The sequence below is a fragment of the Monodon monoceros genome, unplaced genomic scaffold (assembly GCF_005190385.1).
Source record: "Monodon monoceros isolate NGI ecotype Baffin Bay Population unplaced genomic scaffold, NGI_Narwhal_1 Super_Scaffold_6, whole genome shotgun sequence".
In the NCBI taxonomy this organism is placed as follows: Eukaryota; Metazoa; Chordata; class Mammalia; order Artiodactyla; family Monodontidae; genus Monodon; species Monodon monoceros.
The window spans coordinates 66,591,645-66,611,445 of NW_021703783.1; the positions used below are offsets into that span (position 1 = coordinate 66,591,645).

Sequence of the window (19,801 nt, forward strand, 5' to 3'; positions counted from 1 at the left end):
CATTGTTAGGAAAATAGAACAGGTAGGTTATTTTTATATCCTTCAGAGAATTGTGCATACATGCACAGAACAAAACTTATAAAAAAAGGGTAAAAATGAGGAGAAAGTAATGAGTATGAGAATTCAACGAGTATTTAGAATAGATTATTTTTGCTATAGTTAAAAATTCATTGTTATTTTAATATTTTATTATAGCCACTAAAGTATATCCAAATCTGTCAAATTTTAAATTTATTATTCACTTGCAAGCACTATAAGAAGAGAGAAATAAATTATTAATTCAATGTGGATGTAGTGTCATGAAGATTTTTCAATCTTTCTTTGAAATCTCCTATAAATCAGTATTGTTTCCTTAAATTTGCAAATGTAAAGTATATGTTATAATTGCTTACTTAGTGTTTTCTGAACATCATATAGGTATTTTTTCTACATAAGAAACTCAAAATATATGTGATAATTTACCATATTTTTAAATTAGCATATATGATGATATTCTCTAAATTCATAAAATAAGTCAAGGTAAAGTCCTAAGCTACGGAATTTGGTATTTTTTTACATTAATTTTTATTGGAGTATAGTTGCTTTACAATGTTGTGTTAGTTTCCACTGTACAGCAAAGTGAATCAGCTATATGTATACATATATCCCCTCTTTTTTGGATTTCCTTCCCATTTAGGTCACCACAGAGCATTGAGTAGAGTTCCTTGTGCTATACAGTAGGTTCTCATTAGTTATGTATTTTACACATAGTATCAATATTGTATATATGTCAATTCCAATCTCTCCAGAATTTGATATTTTGAAAAACCAAATTAATAAAAAATTCATGGGCTGATTTATTAAAATATCCAATAATTCTGTGTTACATATAATCAATGACTTGAATAAATCTTAAACTTAATGAATATAATTCAAAACTTTTTTATTTTTTGGACTAGAAGAATACAACGTGATTATTTTGAGAATTAACTGGTTTCTTCTGGACAAATTAAAATCTAAAGATCACTTTTCTGCATGTATTCTATTCTTGATGTGTCTGAAGAAGGACACGGTTAATGAGAATTGCAAAACCTGGAAAAAAAAGGAAACAATAAGAGATCAAAATGTAATCAATAAGAATAATTTGTAAAGCTAATACTATATGATCACCAAAATGTATTCTGTAAATGGAAAAGGGATCAAGGAGAATAAGAAAATTTCAGAGTAAGGTACATATGGTTGTGGATAAGAAGTCTGCAGAATGAGTCTTGTAGGGTAACCCAGCTGTCACCAAGTTCATTTATAGAGGGGGCTAAGGAATAGACTGCTCAGTTTTAATTACATGGGCTATCATTGGGCTAGACGCCTTGATGAACTGCTGATGTTTTGTGTTCATCATCTTTCTAACTTTGTCATCACTCCTACAAAACTCCCTCCTTTCGTTACAGGATCATGAAAGGTGGTCTGCAAAGGGTAGATGATAAAATGGAGCACAGATAATATCCCCCATTCAGTCTTGCCTTAAATACCTCAGCGTGAATAGAGAATAAACATTTAAAAAGAATGATATCGGTGCTTATAAAAATGTCTTGTTTACCACTATCCTGAGACTAACACTGTTACCAGCTGAAGAGAATTTATGGAACTTTATGTCAGTGCCTTTGTGGATCAACATAAAATTAAATTTGGTATCCTATTTTGGCCAAACCACGCATTACATATTTATTCCAACCTTTTAGTCTACACAGTAATAATCTATCCACTCTCACAGTTTCTTTGAATCCATAGCCTTCACTAGCTTTCATCAGTCTTCACTGAAACTGGAGAATGAAATACCACTTCTGAACCTTGATTCTGCAGTTGGCACCCTGGAGGTCAAGGAATATGTAGATTTTGCTTCCCATTGTATCTCTAACATCTAGTACAGTACCTGACACACAGTAGATGTTCTCCCCCCACCCTCCAAATTTATTGAATGAATGATTGAGGCAATGAACAAATGAGTATTTGAGTGAATAGATTTACTAATGTCAAACATCAGCCTAGATTTAAGAAATTTGCCAGCTTGCAGACTGCCAAACATGGTCCTCTCACTGCCGAGATATGAAGTATTGATATTTCTAAAAAAATCACAAAGCAATGAAATCACCACCTCCCAGGATGATAACTTATTAACAGACTCCACCCAGGCTGACTTAGGGATATCACCTCCAGCTGGGACCTATTCCTCTCCTGGGTGTGAACAGTCTCAGTGTCCTGGCTCCTATTGGATTAATTTGTCTGATTAGGTCTCCACCGGGTTGTTCTACAGTTTATCCTATATAGTTTATACTTAAATTTTTTATCTTTAAACATATAAACAAAAGCTTACCTCTGAAGCCAAAAGTCCAAAGTTAACTCCAATTAATGTTAAAGCATTAGTATGATACCATGTGTTGATTTTATTTTCACAACCCTAAGGAAAAGAACTTACTTAGGCTGACTTGGAGATGGAAATTTTTTTTTTTTGGAAGTGTTTTTATACATAATTCTATTACAAAGAAGAAGAGACACAGAGATTAGTAATTTACCAAAGTCTAAAAAGCAAGTCAATGTCTAACTGGAGACTGGACTTACCAGAAAGCTTCATATAATTGCAGGACACCTCGGTTGCTACTTTTAAAGTTGCTAAGATGTTGTCATGTAGTTGAAATCAGAAATTTAGTTTTGAGAGGGATTTGATTTTCCACACGCTACTGTAATTCAGCATACTACTGCCTAAAGTGATACTTCCCAAATAGGAGAATCTTTTAAGAAACATAATACTCCATTTATCTATGAATGAATTATGTTATTGAAAGATACATCTTAAAAATAGAATAACATCAGTATATAAACTACAAAAGAATAAGAAGTTCTTGGGATGGAAATCCCTAGTTTATCAATATTCTGTATCTGTAAATAGCAGTTGCTACAGATGAACTTCTACTCTTGCTTCTGCCGCCTTTACCTAAACACCATTTTTGTCACTGCTGGGGTTTCCTCCCTCAGTTTTTGCCAAACCTCATGCCTCTTTACTTCTGCTATTGCAGCTCCTTTACCAATCCTACACAACAGAGATTTGTCAAAAGTGCCTCTTTCATCAAAGGATGGTTGAGGGGAAAGTTGATGGTATCCCAAGTTCTAGGAGAACTTATATCACATACTCCAGCAAGTTTAATTAATTTGTTATATAACAAATAATACAATTCACCTTGCTGTGGTTTCATTTTAGTTAAGTTGCTTAAGAACCTAATAACCATGAATGACACTGTTTTTAATATAAAAAATTGCTCAGATTTCTAAAATGACTTGCAAAGAAAAAGGTACCATAAACACTTGGAGAAGCCGTAACTTACATTTACCTCTAGGTAAGTTGCATTCAGTGGCTCATCACAAAACCACTTTCTTAATGTAGAATTTGTGCAAGAACATGGCACCTGTTCTGAATTTTCTTTATTCTTATTCTTCATCCAATCTGTGTAATTTTTTTGGCCACAACACTGTAACTAGAAAAAAGATTCTATAAATTTTACTATAAAATATTGAAAATGCAGTTAATTATATGACTCCTATGCATATTAAAGTGGTTTTGTGATAAATTTATTAATTTATTCTCCATTCAAATGTAGTGAATTAAAACAATAAGTATATTTTTGTTTGTTTAGTCCATTACCTTGTTGCTGCTATGGTTGAAGTTAACCAGAGCTAAAGATCTCTACTCATATAAGTGGGCTATGTATGAATGAAATTGTTATATCTGAATTTGCCTTATAGGAGCTCAGGATGAAAGATATGCTTGATTTACTAAACCATGTTCAGATCCAGAACAGAAGAGAGAATCACCTTAGCCACACCTTCTCTTAACTATAACAGTTTTCTTTATAATTTATCCAACGTGTGCTGCCATATGTGTTTAATATACATAAAGACTCAAGGTTATTGCTACTTTCTTAGGGTATCAAACCTTCCTAAGGTTTGATACTCTGCTATCAATCATAATGCAATCTGAAAATGCAATACATGTTCAGATCACATACATCAGTGAAAAACATAAGATGAATTAAAATCATTTATAATACATTTAAATTCTCCTAAAAAGCATTTCTGTTATTAAATATACTAAAAATAATAACTATGCTTATGTGAGGCTCTGGTGTAGTAGCTGAGTACAAAATCTAGTGCTAGATTGTCTGGGATTGAATCTTGGCTCTGCCACTTATTAGCCAAGTGATACTGGCTAAGTTACTGAATTTCTCTGACCTTCATCTATAAAACGAAGATAACGGTTCTTAACTCATTGGGTTGGGAGGACTAAATGAGTTAATATATGAAAAGCACCTGTAAAAGGGCCTGATGCTATTAAATGTTTGCTTTTTTTTTTGGTATAAAGCACTTACTATGTTCCCATGCTGATCTACTCTTGTAAACAATTTGGCTGACTACACACACTCCCTTACCTTGCCGAGAAAAATCTGAACTGTGAAAATAATAATGCTAACAACATTAGCTAACAAGTATTAGTTGCTTACTATGTCCCAGATCCAAGCCTTTCTCTATATTCCCTACATTACTTCCTTTAGTCTTAACAACCAGAGGTAGGGGTCATTCTGCCTATCTATTTTGTTAATATGGTACGTGAAGTTAAGAAGGTTTCTTATCCAGCATCACAAAGTTACTGCGTGGCAAACCTGATGTTCAGGCTCAAATGGTAACCACCAGGATACCATGCTGCCAGCAGGGGCTGTGCTTAGACCCTATCTCCCCATGGGGGTGACAGGGTAGATTATTCCACTTGTCAGTAGACTCCTAACACTTTTACACATGAATTCAGGTTAAAATGCATGTCAATTAACCCAGAAAAGGAGATACACATTACAAAAGAAAGATAAAACTCAAGATCTGTAAATTGAGACAATCCTATGCCACCCTGTTGGTTTAGATGAAATACAAGAGCCTCTAATTCCTGTGCCTCATCCCCTGTCCTTCCTTCTCTCCCCATTTCTCAGCAGCGGTCACCTTTGGCGTCTAATTTTTAGTTTTACGCTAATTTCATCTTACTGTTTTCTGCAAGGCATTTAGAATCGTCCACTTGGGTATGTATTCAGGCAAGTCCTTAGATCCATACTCAGAAATGACTGAATCAATTTTATCATGCCATATTTGGTGAACCTGTTGAAAATTTTATTAAAAGTGAAAATTTGATAGAAACTTTCCTTATGGTTCCTCATAAAAAGTATTCAAAGTCAGTTTGTTGTTTTCTAATTATTTCTATGTGTTTTTTTCTTCCTTATAACTATTTTTAGCAATCAGTGAGTGTGGAGGCCTTTGGTCTTTCACACTGTGATCTATAGGAAGATTACAGTAGACTTGGTTTCTGATTAGGGAGAAAGTTATGTGCTGTTCTCCTGAATGTGGAAGGGTTCTACATTTCTTTTTACACCCTCAGGAAAAATTGTGAAAGGCTTTTAAATGGACCAAAAAAAATGACTGAGGATCTTTTCAATGAAAACTAGGCTTTCTCTAGTACACCTTCAGGGTCCTCTGTTTCTACGAGTCTGTATGTTTCCTAGTTTTTAATTTATCTTACAACTTTGTAAGTTGTAGAAAACTGTAGTTAGGCAAATGATTCTTTGTCAAAGAAATGCAGATGAATTTTTCCTGGTGGGGATGGAATCGATCTGTCCCCTTTCCAAGCCTGTTTTGTTTGGGTTTTGTAGTATCTTCTCTTTGGACTCTCCTTTGAATTGGTTTTTATATCTTAACTGGTTCCTGCATTAAACAAGATGTTAAATAAAATTATTGACCTGTGTCTATTGTATATTTTTACAAGAATTATGATTTTTAATTAAAAAAAGTCTTTTCACAATGCTAAAACAAAAACAATCATGTGAAAGTTTGGAGGAAAACTGCTATTTTGAAATCTAGATTTTGCAAAGGTAGTTTTTAGTAGGAACTTTCTTAAGCATTTAGAAGTTTATATGACTTTCATAACTAATTCCTAACTTGGTCCTGTAAAATAGCAAAAGGTAGAAAGGCCAGGGACTTCCCTGGAGGTCTAGTGGTTAGGACTCTGCACTTCCACTGCAGGGGCAAGGGTTTGATCCGTGGTCAGGGAACTAGGATCCCGCATGCTGCACAGTGAGGCCCCCCCAAAAATGGTAGAAAGGCCAGATATTATTTGTATTTTATGAACACGGATATAGATACTCAGAGAATATGATTATTTGCTTTGCTTACATGAATAAAGAAGAGGAGCTGAGACTTCTAAATATAATTCATTTGGATTCTAGTCTAATAATTTCTCATTGTAATATGCTGTTCTTTAATAATGAAAACTAAATAACTGGTGGGAATACTACAATAATTAAGACATCTGTACAAGTTAAACTTTTACCCACTTACATATCTATGCTTTAATACATTTAAGAAGATTGGAATAAAATAACATGTTATTTAGATCTATAAGTGATCAATTTAACATATTCTCTAAGTTAATTTTTATTTAGAATAGAAAATGATGTTTTTCCATTTTATATTTTTGTGGAGAGGGGGCAGACTTATGTCCTTACTTACCTTCTAAAGCATTACTTGGGAGATTCAGAGTGCATATGAATCACACCTTAGTACATAAGAGTAAAAATGATTTTCATATATAATCTAGGTGGCTACTATATAAGTAAAATTCCCTCACACATATTCAATATGACAAACAACCCATGAAGACCTAGTGCATCTCCAACACTGAGTTAGGCACTGTAAATGACATAAAATATTTAGAGGCTCATGAGAACTCAGTCCAGTTTGAATGTAGAAAGCAAGTGATGTAAACAAAGCTGTCATTTCTGGGATCAGTTAATAAGTGTTAGAGTGCAGACTCCTTCATTTGGCTATGATATATTTTAGCATGTATGTTCTCCTTTCAAAGCCTCAGTTTCCTGTCCTAGAAAGAAGGATTTACAATGCATCTCTAGGAGTTGTTGTGAGGATCAATAATATAGTGCCAATAAAGTGCTTATCACAGTCTCTGGCACATGGTAGTTATTATTAAATGATAGTTCTTATTCTTAAAATAGGTAGAGAGGAGTATGTGAATAATACTTAAATAAATATGGGTGCCACTGATGAACTATATTCATGTGTTAAGGGTCCTTAAGTGTGATATTCAGGTTCCATCACCAGGTCCAAAAGTTAGAGGCTGATGGGTTGGGATCTGGTGCTTTGCCACCAAAACAGCTTTATAGGACTCACTTGAGTGTGTGCATACACACACACACACACACACACACACACACACACACATTTTGGATATGGAAAGAAGAAATTTTAGCTCCAAATGCCAAACCATTAACAACAGGCCCTAGATAATTAGATATCCAGGATAGATGCCAAGCACAAGAGAGCAAATGAAATTGGAGGGCAATGGTGTTGTATAGGAAAGATTTTGTCGAGGTTTGGCCATTAATTAGGAGTTGATATATAGAAAGAATCTGAAGGCTAGGAAGCCTAGAAATTAATCAGATTCTCCTTCAAAATCAATTGAGGGAAGGTAGAGAGCTCCCAAATAGCTACTCTATAACAGGAACTTTATAATCGTCAGTTAATGATAACTCTATAAGGTAGGTAGATGAAGACATAGGTTCAGGGATGTTAAATGGCTTGTTGTTATCTAGTCACATGCCGATCTGTATGACTTCAAGTCCATGCTCTTATTGCTACAGGAGAGTCTCCCATGAGACAAAGTCAGACCTTGACTGTACTGAAACACTGACATTTCTTAAAGAATTAAAAGTCTGTAGGCTGTAATAGGTAAGTTTTGCTACCAAAAAGGTTTTTCAGGTAATTTATTATGTGCTTTTTTTGAACTTGAAAAATATAAATCTTGTTCTAGTTAACTGTATCACTCATGACCATACCTGTACAAAATATATGAATTATTCAATAATCTTATTTAAATGAAATTGCTAAATTTAAAATCTGTACAAATCTAAAGGTATTTCTTTACAAAAATATAATATAGTACAGTGATGGAGTCAGTAGTGGCAGCCAGGGTTGGCTGGGGGGCCAATTTTGGATATCCCACAATAAGCATCATCTCCTCTTCCCCTACATTCTTTGTTATTTACAACATTCTCAATCTTCTGCAGACAGAGTTAAAGACAAGTTCTCCTAGTCCACCATTCCAATCTGACCCCTGTCCCCTTCCTATATGGAATTCTAGTACTTCCATTGAATCCTTTTTTTCCCCCAAAGACATTTACCTTTAGCTTTTAATATAGGTTTAGGTCTCAATAATCTAAAGTATCTGCTTTTCTTTATTTTTCAAATAAAAGGATGATGTTTCCATACCTCCTCTTTCTTTATGAAGATGAGTGCTGAAAGTACAACTTGAACACCAAAGGCCCACATTAACAGTACTGCATACTAAAACAAAAGAAACACAGAAATGAGAACTATGCTCCTAATATGTTTTTAGATGCTACAATGATGGGAAAATGCACATCACATGAAATGTACAGTCTTAAAATACATAGGTATTGCTGAAGTTTCCTGTTCTCATACATGAGTGAAATTATTGAAACAAAAGGCAAAGAAAAAAAATCAGTGAACATTTGGATAAGAGTAAGATAGAAAGAAGTGATCGTGTTTCATGAGAACCCTAACAGACTACTTGGTCTAATGGAGTTGATGATGATACCTTCTTCATTCAGATCTAAAACTGTCATAGAGGGGAACTTAAATATCTAGACCTCCACTTACACCATTCTGCTACCAGTGGAGAACTCACTAAATTGTGACCTACCATGTAAACTCTTCCATCATGCACAAAGTAACAACAGCAACAACAATAAAAATAATGAGAAAGTAACAAAGGCAACGGCAATAGTAAAGTTAATCTGTATGCACATTTGGACTATTTCTTTGAAAACTGAAAATACTTCTATCCAAAGCCAAACAAAATGATTTTCACATTATTTGACTATTTTCTTTTTTTTAAACGTATGGCCACTGCAGTCTTCTTCATCATAGCAGTGAATAGTGATACATATTATCTAGAATTCAAAATAATTTTAAAAGTTAGCAGTCTGAATATTTTACTAACTAAAATATCAATATAAGCAAGGATGATTTACTGTTAGTATTCTTAGTTTCACCTATTTTAAACATTTAATACTTTAAAATAGTCCATTAAAATTGCTTACTTGACAAATATATTTCCTATTTTCAGAGACAAAAATATGGTCTTTAGATCCATTTAGAAGTTTAGATTTTTAATACTTCTACACACAACACCTTACTTAATCTTCACTGCCAAGGGATAGTAGTGAAGACAGGTAGAGAAAGGGAAAACTGCGCAAAACAATTGTTTTAAAAAAGTCACTGGGTTTCTTTTCAATGGCAAGCTGCTTATTGTCTGTGGACCCTCCCAGGTTTCTGATTCAATGGGAGTATGAAATATTACCTTTGACTAAACTATTATTCAACTCTGCAAAGAGTTAACTTATACAACTCTGATAGTAATACAAAAGTTTCCATAGCAATGCAAATGATTACTATTCATGAAAATGCTAATGAATAGTCTATAGAGAATATAAATCTCCACAAGCTTAATTCTTATTTAAACTGGTTGTTACTTCTTACTGGTTCCTCTATTAATTAATTATATAAATAAAGTCTCTGATACATGCTCATTTTCATATAGGTGATTCATGATTTTACCTTTGAAAATTATTTTTTAACAGCAGTTAGATATTTACAGAAGAAATATTCAGTGTATTTATATGTTATTAGCACTTAGAGAGCACAGTGAGAGACTGCTGGAGAACTTTTAACAGGAAAGTGAAATTGTCCCAAGGAGTTAAAATGCAAAAGTAATATCTATTTGACTAGAGTAGGAGTGTGCAAAATCACCTTTAAGCCAGAGAATAGTGTTTAGGCCTCTATAAGATTTGCCCATAGCTTGACTATGTGAATTAACATGGTTAAAGAAAAAGTGTGTCCATCAAAAAAGTATTGGTAAATTCAGAGGAGAATAGCAAAAGTGTCGTGATTACAAAATGTTGCAATACTCTTCCATGGACCGTCCGGAAGGGAGAATGGTATCTTGGCTTCAGGATCTAAGCTATCAGGTCCTAGTAGTATATTCCTTATGATGGGGTCTGTCAGGCTTTCTTAGTCACAGTCCATTAATACTTGAATTACATGAGGCAGAAACTTATAAGATGTTTATGTTTTTCTCCCTCAAGTTGCCTCCTTCCTTTCCCATCCTCAAACCACATTATATTAATAGCAGGCTCTCTGTCTCCTTTACCTAAATGGGAATTTGTGGCAAGGAGAAAAGTAAAATTTTCCTGCAAATCATTTCTGTCCTGGTTTCCATATCCAAAATCAGAAGCCCCATGAGAAAATTATGTTATAGGCCCTGGGAGAAGAGAAAGATAAAATTTGAGAATAGAGGTTGTGCCTTTGAGGAGAGTAAGAAGAGAGAGTGAAGTCTTTTTTTAGACTAAAAAGATTGTGAGACTGATCCTAGAGTCTGCAGATTCTCAAAGCAATGAGGGCTAGCACTTGGCTTCCTGGCATTGCCATGGTAAGGAGGCAAGACCCAGAGGGAAATGAAGGTGTGGTTTCCAGTGTTGCCTAAAATGTCTCTGCCATGGGTAACATTCAAATAATAATAGGCAGCAATTATTAACAATAGGCAGTAACGAATTCCTCTGTCAGGCATGACTCCTTTAATTGCTGTGTCCTTGGCAGGGTTGAATGTCTCAGGTCTCAGGGAAGGGGAACTGCAGGAAAGGAACTGAGGTAATGGTTAATTACCAATCCTTCACAAAAGAATTTCACCGATATGCCTGTACTGGTATATACTGGATGAAGAACAGCGCTGCCTTTCCTGTCCTAGGCCATTCAAACAGCAGAATATGTAGTCCTGAAGGGACCACATCAGCTGGGAAAGTGAGTGCTTTCATGGTAACTGGTGTAGACTGATAAACAGAATCCAAAGTGACCACCCAGACTTTCAGCACTACATAAGAGCTAAGTATCTCTGCATTCTTCCTGGCAAGAGGGGCACAGTTGGATACATTTGAATTTCCTATCTGCTTCACAGGAAAGTGCCTGTGAATTAAAACTAATTTGATTTAAAGAAAATGTTAAAAGCTATATTTTACCTGAATCCACTGATTGTGATCCATACCTATTCCACGTATGATAAATGGCTCATGTTCATTATAATTTACCTTTTCATGTTATATGCCTGCGGAGAGATAGTGTGCTAGCCAGATGCCAGAGTCTGGCCCTCTCAGCAGTTGTATTTCTTTTTGTTAAATTATAAATTGTGATCTCAGTTACAAGTTAGCTTCCCACATGGCACACCCACAGGGAGAAAATGTGCCGACTACAGGCCATGTTTCCTTTTCCCTGCTAAACTTCATTGTTCGTTGCCTTTAACATACTGTATTCTGATTTTAATCTTCAGATTTAAGTTTGGTTAATTGTAGTTCACCCTAGGAGATGGATTCCTATTGACTTTGTGTTCAAAATTAATATCTAAGTGTGTAAGTGTTGAGGTCCAGATTTAGTCCATGGGAAACTCACCAAGAAAATTCTACCTAGAAAAGATTCTTGGGCGGGGGCACTTCATGGCCTTATTCCCAAGAGCACATTGTACTGCAGTGTTACAGTGACATAAATCATTCTTGCTCACGTGTGTGACTCAAACACTGAAAATCAAAGATACAGATTCAGGCTATTGAAATGAAATACGTACCAGAATTAGAAGCCATCTGATTTCACTGTGAATTCCCAAATAACCGAAGAGACAAAGAAGAACAGTAGCAGAACCAGTTCCAATCAAAATTCGAAAAATATATACTATCAAGTGATTATTTTCATCTGTGGAATCCACAAAACAGCTATTATTAAGTGACATTTGTTTTCTATTTAATAATAAATGCAGCAACCCAAGGTTTCCTAGGCAGCTGTTAACAAACCACTAGGATTCTCTTTCTTTTTTAACCTCATTCTAGCACCTCTTACTTGCTCTTAACAACTTTTCTTCCTTTAATGACATGATAGAGAATTTCTTCAATCTCAGAAGGTCCCTTTAACTTTACCTTATCTTTATTGTCTTCTATGAAAGAAGATGACTTTTTCTAGGGTGAATTCTTCTATGTCTAATGTACCTCCAAACATTTTTATATTCATTCATTCATTCATCAAAAATATTCTGAGTACTTAACACATGTGGGTTAAGTTTCCCATGTATGAAACCCTGAGTTTATTGCTAATATGGTCCCGTTAAAACTGTATTTTATTCTCTCCCCATCTAGACTGAACTGTCTGTGCTAGAGACTATATATATTTATATAGTCAACAGGCTAACTGTTAAATGCTTAGTGCTATGGCACAGATTTAGTGCTTAACAATTTGTTTTTAAAGGGAGATAAATAAATTAAATATGCCCTAGGTTTTATGGGAGAAGAGTAGAGGCAATGGGCAGTGGTGTGCTGGAACCAGATTGTTCTGGCACATAAAAGCCAACTGTTAAATTTTCACAAAATCTGTAAACCAACTCAGTCCACACTGGCACCTTGAAATTGGCCATCATGGGATTATTTAAACCACAGAAATCAGCAAATACCATAAACTGAGACTCCATCCCAGGACATTTATCAGCACACCACTGGGTATAAGAGCACCTAATCTAGTAGGGGGAGAAGGTGAAGATATGCAAGATTACTGGAGAAGGTAACACCTGGGCTTAGGCTTTAAATTATAATTGGAAGTCTCTAGGTTGGAATGGCGGAAGCATTCTAAGACACAGAATGGTGCAGTGTGTGTAGGAAACTCAGCCTTGCTGGCATTTACAGTTTCAGGCAGGTGAGACTGGGAAGGTTTACAGGGGTCAAATTATGAACATTCTATGTGCTGTTTTCTAGTCTTCCTCACTGGAATTACGCTCCATGAGGACAGGCCCTTTATCTTTCTTGTACACTTCTGTATCCTCAGCTCATGGGATAGTGCCTAACGATATGATATCTATATATATATAGATAGATAGATAGATAGATTTATATGTCTATATCTATCTATCTATATAAAATCTCTTTATCCATTCATCCACTGATGTACATTTAAGTTGTTTCCATAGGGAATATTTTATTTCTAATCATGTGATGGTGACAGGATATGGTAACTGAGTTTTAAAAGAGATTATTTAACTTGGGCAGTGAGCTATTTTGATCTCCATTATCCTTTCAAGTCTATAGATCTGTAAAAGTCCAGAGTCAGCAGAACAACTGCAATCTTCCATTTCTCTCATCTCTCCTGCCCAAAGTTCCTAGATCTCTCTCTCAAAATTCCCTCTCCTTTATGGTCTTGGATTTAAGTCTTATTATTTAATAAGGTGCTTTTAGAACAATTGGCAAAGACTTTCTGAGGAAAAATTGGACAGTACTTAATGAATTTTAGAGAAATACTGCCACCTGCTGAATAAATCATGTATGCAATTGTTTAACACTGAATTCCTTGTTTGATATAGAGAAAGGAAAATAGATACATACCCAAAGCTGTGAAAAAATTATTTCTATCTAATAAAAGCCATGCACCAAATCCCATGAGTAAAAGTCCAAGAACCTACAAAAAAAGATAGCCAATACTTATTTTTGAACTAATTGCCAATATAAATGCACATTTTCTTTACTAAATACTTATGAAGATACTTACCAAAAAAGCTCCATTAATGAGATTAAGAAAGTATTTAAAAATTAATGTTTTGTTTTTCCTTAACATTCTTTTTCTCCCCATATACTGGTGATTCTGAAAAGATAAACACAACTTTTACAATAAACACTCACCACAGTAATAACTTTAAATAATACTGCCTACTCACATCCTTTATTTGCATATTTTTCTTCTCATACCAGCGGTCAGTAAAACATTCCCCTTTGCTCTCCTAAATATAAGGAAATACTGAAGATGTCTTGAAACTGTACCTTTCTTTCTTTATCTGCATTTTTTGGCCAGGCAGTCGAGACCAAGAGGGCATTTTTAGAACATGTCAATAGCTGCCTTACTGAACTCCTTGCAGTTTTCAGAAAATGAAATATTTTATTTTGTTTACAGTCATAACACACCTTGTTCTCCTTGCTAGAAACCTTTCCTTTACATCTGACTGTCCTCCTCTTTCCCAGAATAATGTTAACTCTTCCCAGAATAATGTTAGCTCCTCACTGAGGTCTAGCCTTGGAAGCCTTTCCCTAATCTCTATTTGTTGCCTATTTTCATCTTTACTTGTCTTCCTTCCCATGTAGACTCTGAGGTCTTTAAGTGGAGAGAGTAGATCTTGTATACCATTACAACCCCGAGTCTAACACATGGTGGGTACAATAGCAATAGATATTTATTGAATGAATGAATCAATGAATAGGTGAATTAAATGATTTAATGAGCTTACAATTTACTTTGGTATACAGTGTAAGGAAGGGAACTAATTTAAGGTGGTTTTAAATAAAAATTATTTTCCAGATAGCCAATTTTCCTAAAGCATTTATGTAAAAATCAATACTTATCGGTTTTGGTGCTTGGTCTATTAGATATGGAAGCTTTACATTTTCTTGGGTATGTTTCTGGGTTTTCTTTTTTCCTTGGTTGTTTCAATTCTAGCTGGCTCAGTATTTTAAAAACTATTGTAGTTTACAATGTAATACATGCAGTACATAATTGACCTGGTGAAAGTGAAACAGTATACAAGCCCTTGTGTCCCTGTCCTTTGAAGTAAAAGACTTTTGCTTTAGCCTCCCAGGCCTCCCTTGAGTCTCAAAAGGCTGACTCAAGAGTTAGTGATTGGGAAATGTGAAGATGTAGAAACAAAGAAGAGCTGTTGGGCTGGGGAACTGGTAACAATTTAGACTATAAATCTGCTACATAGCAGAATCATCCAACTCCCAGTTCCCTGAAAGACACTGATAAAGGCCTGACACACATTCATAAGTTGTTTTTATAGGAAGCAGACCCCCACCAGATGAAAACTGCTGACATAAGAACATAGACCCTAGACTGGTTGAAACCAGAAGGTTGATGATGCTTGAAACTTCACCTTGATGCCAGCCAAGCAGAGAACTGTGCACGAGCTGATCACGCACCCTGCAACCATCTCCCTCATACTGCCTTTAAAACCCCTTCCCTGAAAGCCATGGGGGACTTTGGGTCTTTTGAGCAGGAGCTGCCTGTTCTCCTTGCTTGGCACCTTGCAATAAATGCCGTACTTTCCTTCAGCACAACCTGGTGTCAGTAGATTGGCTTTACTGTGTGTGGGTGAGCAGACCCACGTTTGGTTTGCTAACAAAAGCAGAGTTAGTAGGACTAACTTGAAGCTGTTTGCCCCTAGTTAGGAAGAAACCCAATCCATTTGTTGAACTGAAAGATGCCTTAGAAAGTGGATAAGTAAGAGATGTCTAGATTAGCATCCATGCATTTCCCTCCCTACTTCAATCCAAGGCCATATTCCTCCTAAAAATATCCAAGGTACTTCTTCCCAGCTTCAGGAGTCTCTCCAGGCTTTATCTTCCACTCTCTGCTTCAAACTCTCCCGCTATCATTTGGTTTCTTCAGTTTCTGTCCTCTAGTCTTATTCCTGGATTCCTCCAGTTCCTGGATTATTTGGATGGGACACTCAGTTGGAAAGACTGCTTGATTTTTATTTCAGTTTCTTTCCAAGATGTTGTAGATCTACATTTTGGCTTCAATTCTATTTACTGCAGCATATGAGAAAGCTGTGATCCTCATTCTACAGTCTGAATGAGAAGTTAAGCCCAAAGACCTAGCCCCTGTTTCCCTATGAATGAGAAAGAGAAAGAAGACTAATGAATGAGATTTCTGTGATTCTGGTGTGAAATGTTGAAGGCAGAGGATTGACTGTTGATTTGATAATAATTAGCAGGGTTGAGTCAAGGCTAAAATGTTTTGTCAAAGGGCCCAAATACGAAACTAAACTGAAGTTTATTCTCTCTCAGTCCAAGATGGGTAATGGGTTCTCTACTGGGAAATCATCTTAGGAACATGGCACTTTCTCCAGCCTGTTCAATATATGGCTCCCAAATTTGCTCAAGGTGTAATCCTTTACAGTCAGCAGAAAGAAAGAGGATGAGAAAACTTAGGCGAGCATCTTTTAAGCAAGTGAGGTGGAAGTTGCATACTTCTCTTCTGTTCATATTCCATTGGCACATAGCGATTAATCACATGGCAATTCTCAGTTGGAGGCAGAGGTAACTATGTGCCCAAGATGAAGGAAAGAAGCGATTTACGGTGGGAAAAGCCAAATAAAATGACCGATAGATAGGAAAGGGCAGTAAAAAGATAATTAGAGGGAGAAAAAGAGGGTTTTGATACATTTCAATATGCTTTACTACAAGCAAGAAAGAATCAAAGATGATCAGAAAGATTTTTTACGATGGGAAAATAAAAGAATAATGAGAATCACTGGAATTGTTTGAAAAAATTTCATAAATTCCATAAATTTAATATTTAATAATTGGGTTTGAATTGGTAAAAGATACCCTTGTGGTTAAGCAATGGAAATGGAGTGCAGGTAAGTGGAGAGCATAAGCTATGCAGAACTGGGAGTCATCCATAGAGAGCTGATATCTTGGGAATAAATGAAAGAGATGAGCGATTAACTATAGATAAAAATGAGCAGAGGGGCTTCCCTGGTGGCGCAGTGGTTGAGAGTCCGCCTGCTGATGCAGGGGACACGGGTTCGTGCCCAGGTCCGGGAAGATCCCACATGCCGCAGAGCGGCTGGGCCCGTGAGCCATGGCCGCTGAGCCTGCGCGCCCGGAGCCTGTGCTCCACAACGGGAGAGGCCACAACAGTGAGAGGCCCGCGTACCGCAAAAACAACAACAAAAATGAGCAGAGGTTTGATTGTAGAGAATGATATAATTAGGAATTTGGATTTTTTTTTAAAGCAGACTTTAAGAAATGAGAAAATAAGCAAAGTATGATTTCATGGAAACCAATCGAGGAAGAAATTTCTAAAATAATGTTACATTAGACAGATGTCAAAAGGAAGAGAATTCTGTACTCTCAAAGTCAGCTGACTTGGTTAAGGAGGATGTTCATGGTAACTTCAAACAGTAGGGTTTTAGTCCATTTGGGCTGCTATAACAAAATACCACAGATTAGGTAGTCTATAAACAACATAAATTTATTTCTCACAGTTCTGGAAGCTGGAAGTCTGAGATAAAGATGCAAAGTTTCAGACTTCTTTTATCCTCACATGGCAAAAGGGAGCTCTGTGGGATCTCTTCCTAAGAGCACTAATTCCTTTCATGAGGGATACACCCTCATAAACTAATCACCTCCTTTTAAAGGTACCATATTCTAACACCATCATATTGGGTGTAAAGACTTCAGCATGTGAATTTTGAAGGGATACAATCGTTCAGACCACAGCAAGCAGTTCAAGTTAAAGAGTTAGAACACAACAAACAAGGTGTCTTAGCAACAAGCCAAGGAAGCCTATAGCAACGTTTGCATAGAATGGTAAGAGATGGTCACGTGTGATCTTTTCAGCCACAAGCCCCACATACTAAAAACAACATCAACGAAAATGAAGATTTGCTTACACAAAGATATGCAAGTTCGTGCAGTTCCTAAGTAAATATTTGTAGTGTGGTAGACTTGTATTTTATTTTGCTATAGACAAAGAATTTTTTTACCTAACTCAAATAAGGTCCTGGTATGGTATTTCTTTGGTTCATTTCCTGATTAGTTAATAAATGGTCCAACAGCAGAGATATTTTTTAATAGTATAAATGCTATAGGGAAGGACAATTTACAATAATTCACCTATTCATAGGTGTCATTTTCACTAGTTAAATAATACTCTAAATTACTGTTCTTAAGTTCCTTCTCAGTGCCAGGAGATGGGAACACAAAAAATGAATAAATAAGACAAACTGTTAGGGAATCAAGTATTAAAGCCTGTGGCCAACTCTGAACTGTGTTGGGGGTGTGGGGACTGGGAATAACAGAGCTGGGAAGTTTCAGAAAGGCAATGAATTTGAGATAATTCTTGAAGGATGATTAAGAGGGTCCCAGTCAGGCAAACACAGGGTAGAGGAAGCAATTTTCAAGACAGATGGAACACTGCGTTCACAGGCTTTAGAGTGAAGTGCACAAGGGCGTGGGTAGAGTGGCAGGAGATGAAAGATAAGGCTGGAGAAGTAGACTCAGTAAAGATTGTGAGGGATCATGTGTGCTTTGCTAAGAATTTGCAAATAGTCATAGATTGTAAATCAGTTCAACTTGAAACTATTGTTTAACTAGGCAGCGTTTAGCAAAAATCTCTTTAATTGCACTCCTCCTAGAAATTATAGCCAAAAGTGGATTATGTTACTTTGTCCATAATCCTTTAACCTGAGTAGGTTTTTTTTCTTTTTAATAAGTAACTTGAAAGTATGAGTTGTAGAGACATGCACCACGGATTAATTTATCTTCAGAAGAACTTCCAGTGTTTTTCTTTTTTGCTATCAATTTGTTTGACAAGGTAAGCATTAAGAAGGAAAGCAATTCAGACAATATCTTCAAATTAGTTGTTTAAAATTAGTTTTAGAAATTAATTTATTACTAATGGATTTGATATTCTTTGGGAAAAGTATGAATAATTTCATAACTACAAACAAAATTTTAAGATTTTTTAATGTGAATTTCAACATAATGTTAGTCTGAGCATTTTAAATGAAGAGTTTGATAGTTTATAAATCAGCAACAAAACTAAACTAGAAAAAGAAAAAATGTTACTTGAGCATGGGCTTTAATAATGAAAATACCCAAAATTTAATTCTGAAACCAGAAGTAGTTTATTTTTGAAAATCATTATCTTTCTTAAACGAGGAACTAATGTGTTTTTTTAATATCAAAAGTCTACTGGTTTCTCACTCTATGTTATTAATTCTTAAGTTGACACAATACATTTTATTATTCAGTTGTTACCAGGAAATATAGTCTATTTTCTTTCAAAGGTTCAATGAAATTGTTTGCTTTTAGCTTATTGTATATCAGATATCTTCTACAATTATGCTTAACTACTTCCCCTTGGAATTTAATGCTTCATTTGCAAACTTCAAAAAAATTAAAATCAGGGATATCTGTTATTAATTAAAATGAAATTTTACATTTTGTACACTGTACACCCAAAAAAGAAACTTTGATGAATTTTTAAGGTAACATTAAATATTGTGATATATACTTAAACTTCAAGTTTTATATTAAAAGTGTGTGTCACCGTCAATATTTTACAGTAAAACATATTACAGAAAATAATTTTTCGGATTTCTCACCCCACACATCAATTCACTTAGAAGTTTTTCATAACTGATTTTGATAATTGCCTGATAATTGATTGATTTTTTTTTCTTTTTTAAAAGAAACTGTTGTCACGGAAGGCAAACAATTTATTGGCATTTTTTCCATACTTCCAGTCCCCACAAATCACTATTCAGGGTTAAGGTTTTGTGGAATGTACAATTTACACATGGGCAACTCAACATGTACTAGATGCACATAATAAATACAGATAGGTCAGAAACAATTTAAAGGTCAGGCTACCTCTGCTTGGGTAATTGTAACAAAGTGGCCTTTTTTATTAAATACTTTCCAAAATTATTTAAATATTAAAACGTACCTGAAAGGAATTTTAAATTCCTTATCCAGCTCCTGAGATGAAGCGTTCGTTCTGGTTTCGAGTAGAGATAGTTTGTCCTACTGGGGCACCGGTAAGGTCCATCTTCCTTGGG

The 19,801-nt window shown here is 35.4% G+C and overlaps 1 protein-coding gene across 1 annotated transcript; it reads right to left on the bottom strand.

Moving 5' to 3' along the window:
- Window positions 1–866: 866 nt before the first annotated feature.
- Window positions 867–19,747, bottom strand: TSPAN19 (tetraspanin 19). The gene is made up of 9 exons (XM_029206752.1): window positions 19,690–19,747; window positions 13,729–13,821; window positions 13,566–13,638; window positions 11,771–11,895; window positions 8,347–8,421; window positions 5,059–5,169; window positions 3,363–3,506; window positions 2,351–2,434; window positions 867–1,071 (listed from the first exon to the last, which is right to left on the bottom strand). The coding sequence occupies exons 2-9, from the start codon at window positions 13,807–13,809 to the stop codon at window positions 1,003–1,005; spliced, it is 762 nt and encodes a 253-aa protein (XP_029062585.1). The 5' UTR covers window positions 13,810–13,821; window positions 19,690–19,747; the 3' UTR covers window positions 867–1,002.
- Window positions 19,748–19,801: the final 54 nt, after the last annotated feature.

Coding starts and splice junctions, on each gene's coding strand:
- TSPAN19 (XM_029206752.1), bottom strand. CDS start 13,809: ATGGGGAGAAAAAGAATGTTAAGGAAAAACAAAACATTAATTTTTAAA. Junction 13,639..13,728: donor TCATTAATGGAGCTTTTTTG/GTAAGTATCTTC, acceptor CTTTTTTTGTAG/GTTCTTGGACTTTTACTCAT. Junction 2,435..3,362: donor TGAATGCAACTTACCTAGAG/GTAAATGTAAGT, acceptor TCTTTTCCTTAG/GGTTGTGAAAATAAAATCAA.